This window comes from Macaca thibetana, chromosome 6 (assembly GCF_024542745.1).
Source record: "Macaca thibetana thibetana isolate TM-01 chromosome 6, ASM2454274v1, whole genome shotgun sequence".
NCBI classification, from domain to species: domain Eukaryota; kingdom Metazoa; phylum Chordata; class Mammalia; order Primates; family Cercopithecidae; genus Macaca; species Macaca thibetana.
The window spans coordinates 11343788-11364228 of record NC_065583.1 but is presented as its reverse complement, the minus strand read 5'-3'; the positions used below and the strand labels follow the sequence as shown (position 1 = coordinate 11364228).

The 20441-nt window shown below is 48.1% G+C and overlaps 3 protein-coding genes across 3 annotated transcripts in view; 1 reads left to right on the top strand and 2 right to left on the bottom strand.

The window, feature by feature from the left end:
* The window catches only part of LCP2 (lymphocyte cytosolic protein 2), a 568984-nt gene that overhangs the window by 130074 nt on the left and 418469 nt on the right, over window positions 1-20441 (bottom strand). The window lies entirely within an intron of this gene.
* Window positions 1-20441, top strand: part of KCNIP1 (potassium voltage-gated channel interacting protein 1) — a 379307-nt gene that overhangs the window by 22717 nt on the left and 336149 nt on the right. The gene's annotated exons all lie outside the window — the stretch shown is intronic.
* Window positions 1975-13099, bottom strand: KCNMB1 (potassium calcium-activated channel subfamily M regulatory beta subunit 1). The gene is made up of 4 exons (XM_050794357.1): window positions 12689-13099; window positions 9054-9211; window positions 7432-7603; window positions 1975-2780 (listed from the first exon to the last, which is right to left on the bottom strand). Exons 2-4 carry the CDS (start codon window positions 9185-9187, stop codon window positions 2511-2513), a joined length of 576 nt encoding a protein of 191 aa, XP_050650314.1. The 5' UTR covers window positions 9188-9211; window positions 12689-13099; the 3' UTR covers window positions 1975-2510.

The following is a 20441-nucleotide window of genomic DNA, read 5'->3' as shown; positions in this document are numbered from 1 at the left end:
GATGCAGCACAGCTCCCTGCTTGGCCCCTGTGGCTTTGGGTGGCTGTCTCTCAGCCCTTCAGCTGGCTCTGCTGAGTTCTGTTGAGATGCCAGGCTCTGGAATCACACAGCTCCAGGCTAGAGTCCTAGCCCCTCACTTTACAGATGGCCTTGGCCAGTTACCTCTTACAGCCTCAGTTTTTCATAGTAACTTAGATTGCACTTACCATATGTCACTATCCTAGGAAATTTACATAAGAATTCGTTTCATGCCAAAACTCTATGGAAAGATACTATTATTAGTTCCATTTTGCAAATGAGGAAACAGGCACAGAGAGGTTATTTGCCCAAAGTCACCCACCTTGTGAATGGCATGGTTGGAATTTGAACACAAATAGTGCACATCCCAGGTCCACATACTTAGCCACTGTACTCTGTTGCTTCTCATCATCTATGAGGCAGGTTCAGGAGTACCTCATTTTTTTTTTTACAAGGCAAACTAATTAGCACAGTGCCCAGCACAGAATAAATAAGCACCCATACATACCAGATAACATTTTTAGTATAACTTTTGGAAGTTTATGAGTATTCATGACGTATTCTTGTTACTAATAATAGCTCTTTTTTCCTGATCCTCTCCCTTCTCCTACCTTCCACCCTCCAAGAGGCCCCAGGGTGTGTTGTTCTCCTCTTTGTGTCCATGTGTTCTCATCATTTAGCTCCCACTTATAAGTGAGAATATACAGTATTTGGTTTTGTGTTCCTGCGTTAGTTTGCTAAGGATAATATTGGGCCTCCAGTTCCATCCATGCCCCTGCAAAGGACATGATCTCCTTCCTTTTTATGGCTGCATAATATTCCATGATGTATATGTACCACATTTGCTTTAATAATGGGTACTAGACTTAATACCTGAGTGATGAGATAATCTGTACAACAAACTCCCATGACACAAGTCTACCTATGTAACAAACCTGAACGTGTACCCTGCAACTTAAAACGAAAGTTAAGAAAACAAAAACAAACAAACAAAAACTATAGTTGCCATTTTAGACACCTATGATGTGTCAAACATTCCTTTAGCCCTCCCAACTATCCAGAAGGAGTTCTTCTTTTATAGATGAAAAAACTAAGAATCAAACAGATGAAATCGGGCAGCGGTAGAGACCCAAGATTCAAACCCAAGAAGGATCAGTAGGATTCAAACCCAAGAGCTGCATCTTAGACTCATAGCACTGGAAGAAACTTCAGACACTGGCCTAACTTCACACTCAGCTCAGGACTGGCCCTGCTGAATGGTCACTCATCTGCTCTGAAAAACCCGGCGACAGGATGCTCGCTTTCTACACCAGTAGTTCTCCGGCTCGAGGTGTGCCACGGAATCCCCTACACCATTGTTAAAACATAAAGCATTGCTACCCCGACCCTGTGCAGGGCTTCTAGCGCGGTGGGGCTGGGACAAGGGCCTGAGAGTGTGCAGTTCTCACAAGCTGCCCCAGGATCCTGATGCTGCTGGTCCAGGGACCACACTTGGACAGTCATAGTTCTAGGAAAACTTCCTGGAGTGGGAATGGTAAAGGCGATGGCTTCTTCCCATTTAGACCTTTTCAGATCTGAGATAGGCTTCCCCAGCAGGCTCAGTGCCGGAGTCCGTACCCTCAGTTTAAGTAACAAATCCTCCTCCACATCACGACCTTTCCTCCAGAGGGGTTTTTAAGATTGTGTGTTCTGAACGGCCTGTCTCTGACCGGAACCCAACTCCATCCCCAGACCCACTTCCATCTTTTTCTGTGAGGGGGACACACTCTCTCAACTTTTCCTAAATGGCATCTACCGTGGCTTTTCTGATTAAAAACATACAAAACACAACCTTCCTATAATAAAACAATTTAGAAAAGCACCAAAAATCAAAAGGGGGTAAGGAAGAAAACAGAAATTAACCGCCATCCCGCCGCTAATATTTTGATGAGTTCTCGTGCATTTCCCTGCAGCTGATTGTTGTTTTGCATACATTTATTAATATTGGAATTAAAAATATATATGGCACTTTGTATCCTAGAAAATAGTAATACTGTAAATGTGTTCTAGAAATGGGAGCTGCTGTTGTTCTTATTAGAGAATTCAAATAAAGAACTGAGGCTCGCTGGCGACAGCTTCCAGGGGAAGATGGGTACCCCTTTGAGACAACAGGGAGAACACAAGCACAGAGGTGACGATCATTGTTCTCTGTGGGGCACATAGTGACGCAACCGGAAACAGGTATGAGTTTGTTGAGTGGGGACAGGTAATAGAGAGCTATAACTGGCTGGCCTTATGGCCTCCACGGCACTGGGGAGCCATTGTACATTCTTAAGCAGGAAATGACTTCACAAAGGGATTTCTCAAAGGTTAATCCTGCAATAGAAGACAGGGTGGATTGGAGTGGAAGAGTGGGAGGGCAGGTGCAGAAGGCATAGGTCTGCAAGTGGGGAGCAGCCCTGGGGGCTCAGCCAGTCCCCTGTGCCCTGACAAGTGGTATGGCATGGATGGCTCTACTTCTGGGCCGCCAGAATGGACAGGTACTGGTTGCTCTTCACCATGGCGATAATGAGGAGGCCACCGGTCAGCAGGAAGGTGGGCCAGAAGAGGGAGAAGAGGAGGGTCTGGGGCCCGTAGAGGCGCCGGAACAGCACGCTGGTTTCGTTCCCTGGAGGTGCGGAGAAGCAGTAGAAGACCTGCTGCTCTTGGAAGTTGGCTCTGACCTTTTCCACGTCGGCCCGGGCCGTCTGGTAGTTGTCCAGGCTGCCTGGGATGTAGGAGCACTGTGGGGAGAAGCAAGAGCAGCCGTGGGCTTGGAAATCCCCATTTCTTAGCCAAGGGCTTGATATGAAGCAAAGAAAAATACCAGCTTTGTAGTCAGGCCCCTGGATTGGAGTCAGGACTTTGGTCTAAAGCTTGGCAGGCCATGCGCTGTGCAGGTCTGGAGAGCACGCTCTCATTTGTGTCGTGTGTGTGGATGGCAATGCTGGAGCTGCTCGGGGTACAGGCTACACACCTGGGCGCATGTCCTGCCTTGGAGTCCTGGCTCTGCCTGGATTGGCTGTAGAATTTTTGGCAAATTGCTCACTCTTTCTGAGCCCTGATGGCTTTATCACTTAAATGGGTGAATATCAGTTTCAAAGGATATTATGAAAGAAGGACTTCAAACAGAGTCACCTAAGGAAACCAGGGAGGGACACAGGCCAAGTGGCCTATGTATCTGAAATAGAGATCATGTGCTCAGTTGCCTACAGGGCTCATGAAGGTATTGTCAGCAGGTGAAGCAGGCAAAGCAATGGGATGAGAGGTGCCCACTGACACTTGCCTTGGTGCCAGGAAGAATTGCCAGGGAGTGACAGGGCCTGACAATAGGGAGACAGCCAGCTGCCTCCAGACAGGCAGTCACCACTCCCTCCAGACAATGGATGTCAGGCCATCTAGAACATCTATAAGAGCCAGACCTCCAACACTTGAAGAGAAGTCGGAAACCAGATCACACCTGTAATCCCAACACTCTGGGAAGCCGAGGGGGAAGGATCCCTTGAGCCCAGGAGTTCAAGATTAGCCTAGGCAACATGGCGAGACTTTATCTCTACACAAAGAGTTAAAAATTATCCAGGTGGGCATGGTGGTGTACCTGTAGTCCCAGCTACACAGTGAGACTGAGGCGGGAGGATCACTTGAGCCCAGAAATTGGAGGCTGCAGTGAGCTATGATCTCACAACTGCACTCCAGGTAAGGCAACAAAGTGAGACCCCATTTCAAAAAAAAAAAAAAAAGTAAAATATTAGCTAAACTTAAAATTGAAAACCTTTGCAGTTTCAACCTGTGTACAGCGAACAAAATATGTTGGCAAGCTGGTATTTGACACTGGGATCCAAAGGAAAGAAAGGATGCATCGAAAAGAGTTTTGTGCCAGCAGAGCATGACACACATTTAATTCTGACACTGATTATTGCTATTAGGAACCTTTTGCCCTGTTCCTATGAGGCCAGCTGGAAAGTACTGCAAAGCGGTCATAAAGCGGAGACCCTGGTTTTTTCTCTGTTCTGTGCTGCAAGTGTGGTGCCCCCATCTGCAGCGGGATACCTACAGGGCCCCCACAGCCCAGGTCCCTACCCCCTCTGCATCACTGAGGGCGGGGCCCAGGAATGTGTGCTTCCTTCATGCACTTAATTTTGCCCTAGTGAAATCATGTGCAGGATCAAAATGTGTACAACTGAGACCCAAATGGCAGGTGTTGAGCCAGCTTCCTTACAGGCCTCGGCCACTCCCTGGATTTATATGAGGCCCCACCCTGGAAGCTGCCTGCCCTGAGGGCTTTCACTCCAGCAGCACAGAGGAGGGTTGCACTGTGGTCCTCACAGCCTGGGAAATGGGGAGCACTGCACTCAGATATACGGTGCCAGCCAACCAGGGAGCAGCTGAGGCTGGGGAGAAGCTGGCTCCTGAGTAATCTGGCATTCAGAGCTTTTGGGTACTGCCAGGTCCTCAGTAGCACACAATCCAGCGTCCTGAGCTGAGGGTAAGGGGGCCTGGCCTGAGTCTCTCCAATGCCTCTGACTGTGACCTTGGCTAACCTAGCTCCTTAAACAACACTGTGGCTATGGAGTCAGACAGGCCTGAGTTCTGAGCTGCATGACCTTGGCAACTGCCACGATTTCTCTGGGACTTGTAATATGGGTTAGTGAGGCTACCTGCCCAGAAGAACTGCCATGGGGATCAGATGAGATGATGCATGTAAAGCACTGAGCACAGAGCCCAGCACATGATAAGAACTCAAAAAAGTGGAAGATGCTATTATTATTTATGATAATATGTTTTGACTTATCTATGAAATTGCAACAACAGCTCCTTCTTTACCTTCTTAAAGAGAGGTCTATGGATGAGCTCTGAAGAGGAGGCTTCTGCCCATCCTGGGCCTACTATTTCCTCTGCCTGCTCAGGGTTCCTCTGGATCTTTTATGCTGGGCCTGTTTGGCAAGACACTGGGCAGGAATTCACTCTTCAGGGCCAACCCCAGAAGCCGGGGGCCTGAATGCATCCTTTCTCTCCTGTCCTGGGTCCCGCTAAGCCTCGTTATCTGAATGATCTGAAACCACCCAGCTTTTTCCCAAGCCCTGCGGTGTAAGGTCCCCAGGACAGACAATGGGAGGGGATTTAGAACTTACCTGCTCCAGGCTAAGACTCACAGGAAAAGCTGAGGGTAGACTGTGGCCCCCACCTTCAGAGTTGGAGGGTGGGATGAGAGCCTTCGTGGCCCTTCACAGTGATTCCAGAGGACACTCAGCTCGCCTGGAGCCCCAGCTACTTGAACCCCTATGACAGATGTAGGCGGAAGGAGCAGCTAGCCCACAACCCAGCTGCTTGGCAAAAACACAAAGGGCATTTCCACTGTTTCCTCCCAGCCCCTGCAGCCTGCTATCAGCACCACACCTGGTCAAGCCTGGATGGCAGAGGAGAGGACAGCAGTGGCTCCAGCACATCCTTCCTTCACATCCTGCTGACAGCTCATTCAGGGGATGCTCCTCTGAGCTGGCAATCTCCGGACCAGGGAGGCAGCCTGAAAACCAGCCTGCTCCAGCCCATATCACACCCGGAGAATGTCACCAGTTATTAAAAATTTGTGTCTTGCTTTGGGATAAATCAAGGGCTACTGAATGCCAAAGCAGAGGTCATGAGCAGGAGCTACCTCCAGTGGGCCTGGAGACCTCTCTCCACCTGGTGGGGCCGAGTCACACTAGCGATGATAAAACACCTGACCATCCTGCACTGCCCAGACCCACTTCTCCTTGACCTTCAGCACTCTCAAGATCCCACAGCCTCCACGCCCCATGCCAGGCACCCTGCCCTTTCCCATCCCGTCAGCCATCAAGTCCTGACAGTCAGCATCTCCCTTGCTGCAGGCCCACATCTTGGTCCTGAGTGTCTGCTGTGGCCTTGGCTCTTTTGTCTCGTAACTAGACCCACACACTTGTAGGCTCCATCTTCCCGGCCCAACTCTGATCATGCCCTAAAGATTCCCATTGCCCACAGCAATAATTTCCAACCTTAGAATCACCTTGGGAGCTCCATGAATGGATCTCTGACCAGAGATTCCGCCTGGATAGGTCTAGTTTTGGACCCTAGTTTTGTTTTTTTAAGACTCCTACGTGGTTCTAATGCATAGCCAAAGTCGACATGTCTTGAGACATACACACATTTTAATTCCATACTGTGATGATCAAAAGCCTCTGGGAATAGGCGTTAGTCTGCCCTGGCAGCCTTTTCCAGCTGCATACACCCCATCATGGGTCACTTTCTGTCGTCAGCCCTCTCACTCCTGTCTCCACCTAGCCCTTCCCTCCTCCTGCCTCCTCCTATAGACATACCCACTTTCCATATCACCTCCTTCTCTACACCTTGCATCCTGTGCCTGTCTGATGTTAAAAGCCTCACCCAAGAGCTTTTCTTTCTTTCTTTTTTTTTTTTTTTTTTGAGATAGAGTTTCGCTCTTGTTGCCCAGGCTGGAGTGCAATGGTGCGATCTTGCCAAGAACCTTTCTGATATCCCCATCATTGTCAGCTGGAAAACATCCACCTTCTCTAACCCCTGTAACTTCCTCTATTCTTCTCCCCAGTGCCAATCCCTCCTGCTAGGCCTGTTCATGCATGAGCTCTCTCCTCTTGAGTCCTACAGGCTTGACACAGGAGGTGCTCAATGGCTGTTTAATAAATAAATGAGAGGAGGAAGGAAGGAAAGAAGGAAGGGAGGGAGGAATGGAGGGAGGGAAAAATAGAAAAGAAAGAAGGAAGAAAAGGAAAAAAGAAGGAAAGAAAGAAGGAAGGGAGACAGAATACGGGCCAACTGATCGCTTTAGGAAAGGATATGGTGGTAAGTTTTGTTTTTTGGAAGGGGAGGGTGGGATGTTGGGAGGCGAGGATGGAAAAACCATCTAAATGTTTGTTTATGGCAGTTACTCCAGCCCTGAGTCCCTGGTTTCCCGGGTAGTCACCGGGATTCCACTTTGAGGATCTGGCCCTGTGCCTGGTCCCTCATTTGACTGAGGTTGTAGAATGAAAGTAATAACACTCATCGCTGCTTTTGCTTGAGTGCCCACTATTCACCCAGCATCAAGCATGGTACTTTATATACAGCATCTCTGACTTGATAACAACTCTTCAAGGTGCAGCATTAGCATTCCATTTTACAAGGGTGGAAACTGAGGCAGGGAGCGGCTAAGTGGCTTGCCTGGGTTTGCACAGCCAGTTAGTGGCAGATTGAAACCCAGGTCTGTGTGACTCCAAGAGCTAGGGCTGGCTCAACCTCATTCCAGCTGGGAGACCTGGTCAAGTGGGTTGATTTTTCTCAGCCTCAGGGACAGGGACAGTTAGGAACAGTCTCACATACCTGACAGGGATAAGGGGATGTGTCCCCATCCCCCCAGTTCAGTACCTGCTGGTTCTGGTCCCGGGTGTCCTCTGTGTGGTACAGCACAGCCCAACTGCCCGCAGCTGACACGTTGACCCACAGGCATGGGTACTGGGGCACCTTCTTGCCCTTCAGCTCCTCCTGGTCCCTGATGTTGGTCTCAATCAGGTGGCACTTGGATTCCTGGGTCCACACGCTGAGGAGACCACACACAGGCACACATTACATCTTGGAACTGAGTGACACACAGAACATCCATTTGAACCCCTGATCCCCTGGGAGCCTTTAGAGGAATCCAGGGCTGGGATCCTCATCTTGTCTTAAGCGTCCAGCAATAAAGGCACATGACCCCACAGTCCCTGGATACAGGGAGGAATTGTAGAAGCTAGATGGGGTCTTAGACATTATCTATATAACTGGTTCTCAACCCTGGCTACTCTTCTAAAAACCTGGGGAACTTTAAAAAAGATTCCTGTGTCCAAGCCACACCCCGGAGCAAATGAATCAGAACTTCCTGGGTGGTTGGGCCCAGGGCTGGTGGTTTTTCAAAGTCCCTGATGTGATTCTAACAAGCAGCCAAACCTGAGACTCTCTTATTCAAATCATCTTCGTTTTGCAGAGGCAGAAGAGAAACTCAGAAAGATCAAATGACTTTGCCGAGGCCATGCAGGACCTGAAGCTAGGTCTGAGTGGCTTTGAAAGCTGTGTTCTTTCTCCTAAAAGGAGTAGATGTAGGAGGGCCTTGATTTGAGCCAGGATGGGAAAGATGGTGGGGACGATCTTTAACTGGTGCCTCACCAGGGTAAGGGTCCAGCCTGGAATCACTCCAGTATTGCGAAGAGTGAGGCTGCAGCAGGCCAGGGAGAGGCTAACAGGCTCGTCAACATGTTAGTAAATCAATTGTGATTCATCTCCCAAGTATCCTGCGGGAGACCCACTGCCAGTCAGATGGGGGCTGTCGGCTGCTGGAACATGCCCAGAGAGTAGGTCTGAGTCTTATTCTAAGGACAGGCTGAGAGAACTGAGTGTGTTTGTTTCAAATAGAACACAAATTAGAAATTCACAGTTCTTCCTTAAAGTCTCAAAAAAACCCAAAAAACTCAAGTGGTTGATACGTCAGGGAGCAAGGGCATGGACCCTTCTCTGAGATTCCTGAGCAGAGCTTCAGGGAAGCAGATGCTGGCTCAATGCAGACACATCAGAAAACCTCAAACATGAAATGGGATGTTCACTGAGGCAAGGAGCTCCCCCTCACTTGAGGTATTCATCAGGAGGCTGAATGGCCACCTGACAGGGAGGCTTCAGAGGGGACAGAATTATGCAGCTGAGCTGTAAACGTCTGCAATTCTCTGATTCCTCCTGGGATCAAACTTGCACTGGAATATTTCCTCTGATTCTTTGCTAATTCTTGTGAGAAGGGCATCATGTGTCTGTTACCACCAGGTCCTAGAATCTCAGAGCAGTGGGGCTCAGTTCATCCTACCTTCCCTGCACTTGAACCCTAGAACCTAAGAATGAGCATTGTCTTGACCCTGCTGCCTCGAGTGAGGGTCAAGGAGAGGGGTGAATAGAAGGCCAGGGTTCCTTACAGATGTCAGACCCTTAGGAGAGGGTTGGGGGGTGGGCAGGCCAGAAGAGCTCAGTACCTTTTCTGGTAGAGGGGCAGCAGAGTTGTGACCAGGACGTAGTAGGTGATGACGGCACACACCACCATGGCTACACCCAGGCAAAGGGCTCGTGTCTCTCCCCGTTTCTGGGCCATCACCAGCTTCTTCACCATATTCACTGGGGGCAGTGATCATTTCTAGGTCCACAGAAGCAAACAGAAGTGAGATCAGCCCAGTTCACAGGTGATCCACAGAAAGAGAGGACAGGTGAGAGGGGAAGGTTCTCAAATACTAATATCACTCTTGTTTGTATTTGGAGCTTTGCAACTTCCAGAAGGCTTGCTTTTCACACCCCATGTAAGCCTAATCCATGCAATTGAGAGGCAGTTGCAGATAAGGACCTATGACTCAGAGAGGTAAAGTGACTTGCCCTAGGTCACACAGTATGTAATAGGCTCAGTAGTGACTCCCCAAGATGTCCATTTTCTAGTCCCTGGAAGCTATCAATGTTACTTTATGTGGCAATGACTTTGCAGAAGTGATTAAGATAAAGGCTCTTAAAATGGGGAAACAATATTGGATTATCTATGTAGATCCTAAATGTAATCCCAAGGGTCCTAATAAGAGAAAAGTGAAGGGAGATTAAACATAGAAGAGAAGGCTAAGGTGATATAACCAGGGAGATGGCAATTGGAGTGATGTGCCCACAAGCCAAGGCGTGCGGGCAGCCATAAGAAGCTGGCGGGGGCAAGGAACAATGGCTTATCCCCTACAGCCACTGCAGGGAGTGCAGGCTGCAGACACCTTGCTGGTTTTGGACTTCTGGTGAAATTTCTGTTGTTTGGGGCCATCAGGTTTATGATCATTTGCTACAATGGTCATAGGTCCCATACAGTGAGCAAGCTGTACATGTGCATCATCCACACACCTTCTTCCACGGCACTTATCCCACAGGGACACTTGGAGTATTCCTGCCCAGAAACGGTTCTGTGGTAGGGCTGGCTGGGCCGGGCAGCAGGCAGGGAAAAGAGAGGAGGGCCCCAGAAGGCAGCTGCAGGTTGTCAGGAGAGGCAGGAAATTTACCATTTTCTGGTTTTTTTTTTTTTTTTTTTTTTAAGGAACCTTCCCCCACTTCAAGCAAAGAAAGAAAAAAGAAAGAAGGCATGATGGTGGCCTCAGAGATGGCTTTCTTATTTCAGGGGTTGAAGCCACCTGGGACAAAGCGGAATGGGCACATTGCTGGTGGTGGCTTTCCTTCTCTCCTCCTTCTTTAGGCAGCAACTCCTTGTTTTTTCCCCGGGCATTGATCCCACCCCAATGCAAGCAAAGATTCCACCCTCCCCTGCTAGGCTCCCGATCCCTCCCCCAGGAGTGTGAATCTTGACAAAGACTTCAAGAAACAGCCCATTAATCTATGCCGCCTGGAGCCACAGAGATGCCCAGCCATGGTCCCCGTGTGATCTCCCGTGCGTTCCACAAGCTGTCCTAGAGCCTTCTGATAAATGTATTTGCTGTTGTTTTTATTTGGTTAAGGTAACCAGAGTCCATTTCTACCAAAAATACCAGGGCCATGGGACCTGTTCACTGTAATCCTCCGTTTTAGGGGAAATTTTAGCCAAATATCAGGGAAGACTTTATTCTCCTTGCCAGGTCCCTAAAGTAATAAACATACTATGTTTTATTTGTTTGTTTAATTAGTCAGTGTCCAGGGGGACAGGCATGAGTCCAAAGAGATTTTCAGCAAAGTGCTCTATTTTCTGCTCAGGCGTCTCTTAACTACTGGACTGTTTCAAATATTCAGTCAGAGATTCTTGACTTCCTCCCTTCAGCCAGGCTGCCCCCATACCTGGGCATCCCTGCTAAAGGGAAGAGTCCAGGGTCAGGCAGCACGGATACCCATCGCACCTTCCCAGTGAGCTGGTCCACCTCCCTTGTCAATTGACAGAGGTGACATCCAATGATAACTTTTTCTGCTTTATTTGAAACCAGGAGGTGGGGTTCCCCTACATTCTAATGGAGACATGATAAAAGCACAAGCAAGCAGAAATTTCCCCCGACAAAGAGAGATGTTTTGTTCAACTCCTTTTTATCCTTTTCCTTCTGTTCTGTGGTCTTGTGGGAATGGGAGCACCCACACCGTTTTCTACCTGGCGTCAGTTGAGAAAGCCTCTCCACGTATTCACAGGTAAAGCAACAGAATCACCTGGAGGTAGGCTAAAAGCCCCAACAGACTGCTTCCCCAAGACCTTTAAGGGTCACTGGCACTTGGCTCCACCCCAATTTATACTGTGAGATATAAATCATTTGAAGCCAATGGGAAATCCCATTTTGGAAACTTAGGGCTGAGCGCCCACAACGAAGCCATTTCTCTCCTGGGGCAGTTGGAGCGTACCTGTGGGGGTTTCCTGTTGCGTGAGGGCTCCTTCCTGGCTAATTAGCCCCCTACCTTCCAGGGCCACTGCCTCCTCTGCTGTGTGGCTTCTAGTGCCCTCCCAGGCCCCTGGGCACTCCTGAGGCTGGTGAAGGCAGGAACCTGGTTTTACCAGTTTTAGGAGCTCAGAAGGAAAGGAAAAGAGAGGCTTCCCTGTCACACAGAAGTCTGGAAACTTGGCTCATTCAGGTCTGACCTGTGTCTAATGCTCTGATGAGACTGTTGCCTGCACTGAGTGAGTGAGTTTATAGAGTCTTGATAAATCCTCCTAAGACCATGCATGGGGTTCCATGTAGATGTGACTTCAGCAGGAAGTTAATATTCAGCATCGGAAGGGAGAACCTTCGGCAGCAGGAAGGATGGGAACTGTCAATATCCCCCGAGGGACAGAAAGAACAGGAAGAAGTGGGTTTCTGCTATCATAGGAGGGATTTCAGTTAGACTTTAAGAAGAACTTCCCAGTTTTGAGCATTTCTAAATATCTCTGAACTTCCGGGGTATATCTTCCCATTTAGAAAGGTCACTTGAGGTCTGGGATAGATTCAGAGAAGATGGAGGACAAAGGAAAGCAGGACTTTGGAGTATCCTGGGTGACCTGATAGCTGGGTCGACATCCTTTTCCTTAGAAGGACAAGTAATAGTGTACATTGTTTAACACGTTGGTGGGGTGTAGACAGGGCGATTCTGAGGTCATCAGACACGGAATCAAATCCCGGCTTTGCCACTTAGCAACCATGTGACTGTGAAATGAGAATCATGGTACCTGCCTCAGAGAGTTCAGCTAGAGATCAAATGCCATATTGAGTATCAGGCATGTATCATAGTGCCTAGCCCCAAATCAGCCCTCAGTAGATATTAGCTATTATTACTGATGAAGGAAACCCTGAAAGTTTGGAGCAGAAGTCTGGACCCCTCTTGATGAATCTATTTTTTGTCCCACCTCTCTACCGGTGACAAGTGCCAGGACTGGTGTTAATCTCCAGGCTGCAACCTTCTGGCCACTCTGAGAACTGGGACCTAGAGGGCCAGGGCACCTACTACGAGAGTAACCTGGCCACTGTGCCACCCTCCCCGCTGGCCACCAGACCACCGGCCCCCCATCTGGAAGGACAGCCCTGAGAGGAAGGGAGTCCTCCTGCCTGCCTGCCTCCCTGCCCCGTGGCAGACTGCGTTCCCCACAGTCTCCCTCCAGCCCGGTCTTCGGAGAAACAACTTCCCAAGTGCTTTCAGATCCAGTACTCACAGTCTCCCCGGCGCCCTGTGGGTCTTCAGCAGCAGATGGTTTCTTTCTGCCTGGCCCCCAGCCCCCACCCCAAAAGAGGCCACAGAGCTCCAGCAGGAAGTTTGGCCTCCCCGCCCGTCTCCAGGGAAGCAGACTTGGGTCCCCATCTGGGGCAAGCCTCCATGCCCAAACATGGTCAAGTCTGAGCACACAGCCTGGAGACACAGACTCGGAGAGCAGGTATCCAGCCCTGAGGAGGGCAGCTGTTACCCAGGCCCTGCACCTCCATCTTTCCAGAGTCTCGTGGGAAACAGATTGCAAACGACAACAGACAGCAAGACTGAGAAACTACGAAAGATCAGCCTGGTATATTTGGAAATATTTCTTCTCTCTGGCTCTGTGGGCTGCCAAAGATGCCAGAAATAGGAAATGATTCTCCTTTTGTTGGCATGAGGAAGGGTGGAGTTGGGCTGGAGGGGTTGGGCTTGTCACCAGTCCCTGGCATACCCATGCTGGAGCAGCTACAGCTCCCTGCCTTTGGCACTTACGTGCTGTGTAACCCTGAGCAAGTTATGGCACCTCTCTGGGCCTCAGTAATTCCTTTTATGTTTTTTGTTTTTCTCGCAAACTTATCATTAAAGGACCTCAGTTTTCTCCCTTGTGTTACTGGCATTTTTAAAACTGGCTGTGCTTTAGGGTAGCGATGAGGGTTAGAGATGGTGAGGATTTATGTCAAGGGGAGAGAACTCACCTTTTAAGGACCAACCAAGATGAAGCTTGGAGTAGTGAGAGCTCCACGGCTGCTTCCAACTAGGTCCGGACAGTCTGCTCACCATGGGCCCTCCCAGAGACTGTGAAAGTACAGAGATTTGTACCTGGCAATCAGACAAGTGAACGTCAGCATTTACAGGCAAGAAACATGCTTTTAGATCTCTGCTTCTTCATCTGTAAAGTGAATGTAAGGATTAAAAATCAGCATCAAAGGGCAGGTGTGGTGGCTCGCGCCCGTAATCCCAGCACTTTGGGATGCCAAAGGTGGACGGATTGCTCAAGCCCAGGAGTTTGACACCAGCCTAGGCAACATAGCAAAACCGCATTGCTACTGAAAATACAAAAATTAGCAGGGCGTGATGGTGCATGCCTGTAGTCCCAGCTATTAGGGAGGCTGAGGCACGAGAATTGCTTGAACCCAGGAGGCAGAGGTTGCAGTGAGTCAAGATTGTGCCACTGCACTCTAGCCTGAGCAACAGAGCGAGACCCCATCTCTCTCTATATATATACATTTATGTATATATATATATATGGTTTTTTTTCCAACAAACAAAAAAAAAAACAATCCCAGATATTGGGGCTTTCCTGTGTATCAGGCATGGTGCTAGAAGGCAGCATATCTCCAGCCTTCACCGGACCCAAGGATCAAAGAACCTGAAACTGAGGCTTGGAGACTTGAAGTCAGTGGTCCAGCCCTAGGGGCCAAAACTAGATTCAAAGCTGGCCCTTCCAGATTGCACAGCTCGGTCTGTCTCTGCTGACCCTGGGGCTGCCCTGAGACATTAAAAATCACCTCTATCATACAGTAAGCTGCCACCTGAGGATCTGAAGGTCACACTGAGTTTCCCCAGCCCCCAGGGAGGTGGGTGCAGCCTGGCCTACCCTGCTGAGCGAGCTCATCACCTCCTTCCCTCCTGCCCTCAGCAGGCGCCAAATGAGGGCGGCCATTCAGGCCTCCCTGACACATTCTAAGGCCGTGAGTGCCCTTCTCCACCCCTTTCCTAACTGAATCATATTAACAGGAGACTACATTGTCTGTTTAACGGGCACCATAGCACCAGAGGGTCTAAGGCCAGCTTCAGACCTTGCGGGCAGATTGACAGAGGGATGCAGGATCTGGAATTCAACCTCAGAAGAGTAATTTTCCAAGGATGATCCTCTGTCCATCCAGGGGCAGGAAAAGTCCTCCTGAGGCTATTCCAGAAATGCCAGCCCTCTCCTCCTGCTTCCCCGGAGGAGAGATACACAGTGCAACAGGCTGCCGTTTATGAGTATAACCAAAGGGCTCCTTGCTCGTAATACTCTAAATAAGTTATTAAGGGCTACATATTATTTGGAATTTATCGACAAACTTTAGCATTCTTCCCAAGGGAAGGCGGGAACAAACAGGGAAGGGGGGCTGTGGGGTCTTCTGCTGCCCCTAAGTGAGCCACAATCAAAAGGCATTGACAAGCTTTGTCCTCAAGGGTGTCACCTTTGTGGTTGAAAACCCAGGTCCTTTGCTGGCTGCGGGGTTGTGTGTGACAGATGGCTGCAGGTGGAGGGCAAGAAAATAACAATGCTGCAACAATAAATATTGACGGTCTGCGTTAGTACGGGGTGTCAGAGATCACAAAGTACCTTCTCTGACTCTTCCAACAGCTTCTTAAGGTACTAGCACAATAGGCTCACAATAGACCACTGAGGTAGAGATTTTTCTACCCATTTGACGGAGGGAGTAACTGAGGCTCAGAGAGGTGAAATAAATTGCCAAGGCAAGTTACTTTGCCTCTCTAAGTTTCAGTTTGTCTCTCTCCAAAATAGAGATAATTATACCTAGACTCTCAGTGTTTTTGAGGAATGAGAGATCACTAAGCTACCTGACACATAGTATGGAGATTGTACTTTCCAAAGATGGTCACACTGAAGTACTTACCATTCCATCGGCCCTTTTTACAGTGTGGCATGAACACTCCACCATCAAGAGGGGCATGTATGTCTCTTCCCCTTCACCCTGGGTGGAGTTTTGTAAGGGCCTCAATAGTAGAATATGGTAGAAGGACACAGCACAATTTTCAACACTAAGTCATAGACGGGGGCTCGAGTTTTCCTGACACGCTCTCGAGACATGTACCTGGGAACCAGCCACCATGTTGTAGGAAGCCAAGGCCCAGTGCTCCAGCTGACAGCCCCAGCTCAGATCTCAGTCAACAACTAGCATCTCTCACCCCGCATGGGAGAGGACAAGCCTGTAGACAGTTCCACCCCCAGCCTGCCAGCCTCCCAGCTGAGGCCTCAGAGAATGTGGAGCAGAGACAGCCCACCTGCTCTGTGCTCTCTCCAGAGCCACAAAATCCATGAGAAGAAAAAAAAAAACCTAATGTTTCATGCCCCTGCGTTTTGGGGTAATTTGTTATGCAGTCATAGTAACTGGAACAGAATTGCAAGTGATTTCAAAGGGGGACTGTTAGTGTTGCTGGTGATAGTGGGAATTTAAACTGGTGGGAATTAAAACACCTGAGATTGCTATATGGCGTGTTACAGGAGAGTTTAGAAATGCTTTATCTAGGTTGGGCGTGGTAGCTCATGCCTGTAACCCCAGCACTTTTCGAGGCCAAGGCAGGCGGTTCATTTGAGGCCAGTAGTTTAAGACCAGCCTGGCCAACATGGCAAAAAAATCTACAAAATCTATAAAAATTAGCTGGGCATAGTGGCAGGTGCCTGTAATCCCAGCTACTCTGGCAAGCCAAGGCATGAAAATCATTTGAATCCAGGAGGCGGAGGTTGCAGTGAGCTGAGATTGAACCACTGCACTCCAGCCTGGGTGACAGAGTGAGACTCTGTCTAAAATAAAATAAAATAAAATTAAAAAGTGCTTTATTTACTCTTAGGTCACACACTATGGCACAAATGGAATAGAAGGGCAGTGATATGGGAGGGTATTTTTGTTTATGAAGCACCTACCATGTACCAGGGAATGACCACATCGATATGCAATATGTACACATACACATACACATACACATGGACATTCCTCTCCACAATCCCCCACAAAAGGCCTTGTTCTTTCTGTAAAAGCACAAGGCAAAGTGATTTTCCCAAGGTCACGCCCCTAGCGTGTCATGTGGTGGAGCCTGGAGTGTACCTGTGCCCGCCGACTCTACAGCCTGTCCCTGCCCCTCTGTCACCCCATGACTCCCTTGGGAGCAGTTTGCAAGAGACCCCAGGTTTCTTCACGATGTCTGCTTCCGCTGCTTTCCAGACGTCCTCAGCTCAGTCTGTACCCCCTCTGGATTACACACCTGCTTGTTTATTGAAGTCCTTCTGAATCAATATCTCCTCTCTGCCAACACTTGGAATAATAAGTTCCATCAATCAAATTGGCAACTGGGTCTTGAACCCCTGTGTGTGCCTCTCTGAGTGCTGCAGGAATGGGTTTTAGTCACTCTCAGTCCTAGTGAGGCTGTGCGTTCACAGACGTCTCAGCACTTGCTATGCAGAGGCTCTGGATACATCACCGTGCCGAGGCGACTCAGACACTGCCCCTTCCCTGCAGAAAAGCAATGCCAGATTTCCTAAACTGCAAAAATGCAGAACAGAAAGCAAAAGATGTATTTTAAATGAGAGAGAGTAATAAAAGGGAGAGGAAATAACAATGGGAGATTTTTTAGAAGAGTTGAGATGACCAAGTATAACAACAGCAAAAGTAAACGCCAATATTAGAATTAAATGGCCACAAGACAAGACACGACAAAAAACCTGGTAAGGTTGTTCCCTGCTGTGTGGGGGGATACTCACTGCTTTCTCCTCTGACTTTTTTCACCATATTTTCCCTTGGCCTAATTTTTCTTACTTTTCTCTTACTTTATCCTGCCATGCTGTTAACATAATTGTAAGCACCTTGAAAATCCTCTTTGAGACAAAGAGGAGCATAAATAAATAAACAGCCCTGCTGTCTGTCTGTGTGGTAAGGTTGGTTTTCAAAAAAAATGCCTTGTCCCAGGCCGGATTTGAGCCTTAGTGAGTGAGAGAGAGCAAGAGAGAGAAAGCTGTTGTTGCGGCTTGTGGGACTCAGAACATGAACAATGCCACTTTGGGACCGAGGAAGAGGGTATTTCCACTTCTGCTTAGCTGTGGCCTTGGGCAGTGGCCCTGATAGATAACGGCCATCATTATTATTTAAAATAGCTGCAGCAAAGGTAGACTCCTGTATGAATCAGGGTCCCCAGGCATGCTGGAGCTGACTCACACTGGCGCTGTGAGAGCCTTTGCAAACCAGGTGTTCAACTATCAGGAGCTGAAAATCCACCACAGTGATGGAAGTAGTTATACTGTGGAAATCTACGAACAATACCAATCAGGGCTTTTGTCTTTTTGGAGAGCTGCTTTGCCAGCACACCACTTTAGAGGATACACTTAAATTGGGAAACCTGGGGAGGTATTAGGAATGAAGGTGCGGACAGGTTATAGGAAACCAGTAGTAACCTAGGGGCTCACAATGTTGGTTGAGGGCTGAGGGAAGGGAGCTATGTCCAGGATCAGCAGGAGAATCTTCTTGAGAGGGGATGTCCCCAGCCTGGGGAGACTCTCAGGGAAGAAGCTGGGGAACAGACTGCTGTCCTCACTCTCCTGGGATGTGTTGATGAAAAAACCAAACTCTGTAAATTGTTTGAAGAGAGTTGTTCTGAGCCAAATGTGAGGACCATGACCTGTGACAAAACTTCAGAAGGTTCTGAGAACATGTGTCCATGGTGGTTAAATTACAGCTTGATTTTATAAATGTTAAGGAGGTAGAAGTTACAGGCAGACATCAATGAATACACATAAGATTTACATTGGTTCGGCCCAGAAAGGCAGGACATCTCAAATGGTGATGGATTCAAAGATTTCCTGGTGGATTCAAAGATTCAAAGGTGTATTCAAAGATTTCATGAATAGCAATTGGTTGAAATAATTAAGTTTTGCCTAAAGAGTTGAAGTCGACAGAAAAAACCACGGAGTGGGGTTGTGGAAACCAAGGTTATTGTTACGTAGATGAAACCTCCAGGTAGCAGGCTTCAGAAAGAACAAATGATAAATGTCTTTCATCAGACCTTAGAAGGTTTGATTAGACTCTTAGTTAAATCTCTCTGGGATGAGAAAAAGACTTGGAAAGGGAAGAGAATTCTCTGTAGAATGTAGATTTTCCCCACAACTGACAGCTTTGCAGGGCTGTTTCAAAATATGTCAAATAAATATAGTTTGGGGTAAAATACTTGTTTCTTTCAGAGGCTGCTATCTGTCATGTGATGCTATACTACACTCAGTTTGGAATTTGGCATTTACTACTACAAAGAGTCTGTTTGTCAGTCTTAAGACCTCTGTGTTAATGTTAATGCTGGTAAGTCGTGCCTGAATACCAAAGGGAGGAAGGTATTTTATTATGAGGCATGTCCAACATCCCCTCCCCATTATGGCCTGAACTAGTTTTTCAGGTTTCTTTGAAATCTCCTTGGCCAAGAAAAGGGGTCCATTCAGTCAATCAAGGGACTTAGCATTCTATTTTTGGCTTACAGACCCTTCTCCAGACACCTGATCTCCTTTGGTTGAATCCAACTGGTAGACAGACAAAGAGCTTGCTGCTGCAGTCCCAGGGATCAGCTTCCAGGGCAGAGCCAGCTAGAGAGTAAGAAGGGGTCAGGAGGGGCTCACATAGATATCAGTCCATCTGCCTGTGTATGTGGCTTTGGGACAGGAAAACTAGATAAGAGCAAACCAAGAGGGCTTGAGCACATAGGGACTCCCTGCAAATCCCCCAGCAATATTTGTAGGGGTCTGAAAGCTATGTAGGTAGGGACTCTAAACCAAAACATTTGTAAGTCAAATTTTATGTGGCTTATTTGGAGCCCCAGGTTGGTGAGAGCTCAGGAAACTCAGGTTCCATAAACAATGCCTCATTAAATATTCTTTGCACAAAATAGGTTGATGAAAAGAGTCAAACTCTGTAAAATATTCTGAGCCAAATATGACTGACCAATGGCCCATGATGCAGCCCTCAGGACATCCTGAGAATATGTGCCCAAGGCAGTCAGGGCACAGCTTGGCTTTATACATTTTTGGGAGACGTCAATCAAATACATTTAAGAGATACATTGGTTCAGTCCAGAAAGGTGGACAACTTGAAGAGGGGGCTGCCAGGGTTATAGGTAGATTTAAACATTTTCTGATTGGCAATTGGTTGAAAGAGTTGTAATCTATAGAAAGGGATGCTAGGGTTATAATAAGAAGTTGTGGATGCCAGGCTTCTGAGCCCAAGCTAAGCCATCATATCCCCTGTGACCTGCTCATATACATCCAGATGCCCTGAAGTAACTGAAGAATCACAAAAGAAGTGAAAATGGAAAATGACCTGTTCCTGTCTTAACTGATGACATTACCTTGTGAAATTCCTTCTGGCTCCCCCACTGAGCACCTTGTGACCCCCCCACCCCTGCCCACCAGAGAACAACTTCCTTTGACTGTAATTTTCCACTACCTACCCAAATCCTATAAAACAGCCCCACCCCTATCTCCCTTCCCTGACTCTCTTTTCCGACTCAGCCCGCCTGGCCCGAGCACCCAGGTGATTAAAAAGCTTCATTGCTCACACAAAACCTGTTTGGTGGTCTCTTCATAGGGACATGAGTGAAAGTGGAGACCAAAGTTTTATGATGCAGATGAAGCCTCCAGGAAGCAGGCTTCAGAGAGAATAGATTGTACATGTTTCTTATCAGACTTAAGGTTTGTGTTGACATTGAATGTTGGTCAGCTGTTCCTGAAATCCAAAAGGGAGCAGGGCATAATGAGACATGTCTGGACCCCTCTTTCCATCATGACCTGAATCAGTTTTTCACGTTAATTTTGGAATGCCCTGGTGAGAGAAGTGATCCATTCAGATGATTGGGAGGACCTTAACATTTTATTTTTGGTTTATGAATGTTTGCACACCTCTTGTTATTTTCCTAGAATAAAGACTGGACCTCCAAGGCAAAATTCTAGGACAAAG

Coding starts and splice junctions, on each gene's coding strand:
- KCNMB1 (XM_050794357.1), bottom strand. CDS start 9,187: ATGGTGAAGAAGCTGGTGATGGCCCAGAAACGGGGAGAGACACGAGCC. Junction 7,604..9,053: donor CTGCCCCTCTACCAGAAAAG/GTACTGAGCTCT, acceptor TGGTCTCCTCAG/CGTGTGGACCCAGGAATCCA. Junction 2,781..7,431: donor CCCGGGACCAGAACCAGCAG/GTACTGAACTGG, acceptor TTCTCCCCACAG/TGCTCCTACATCCCAGGCAG.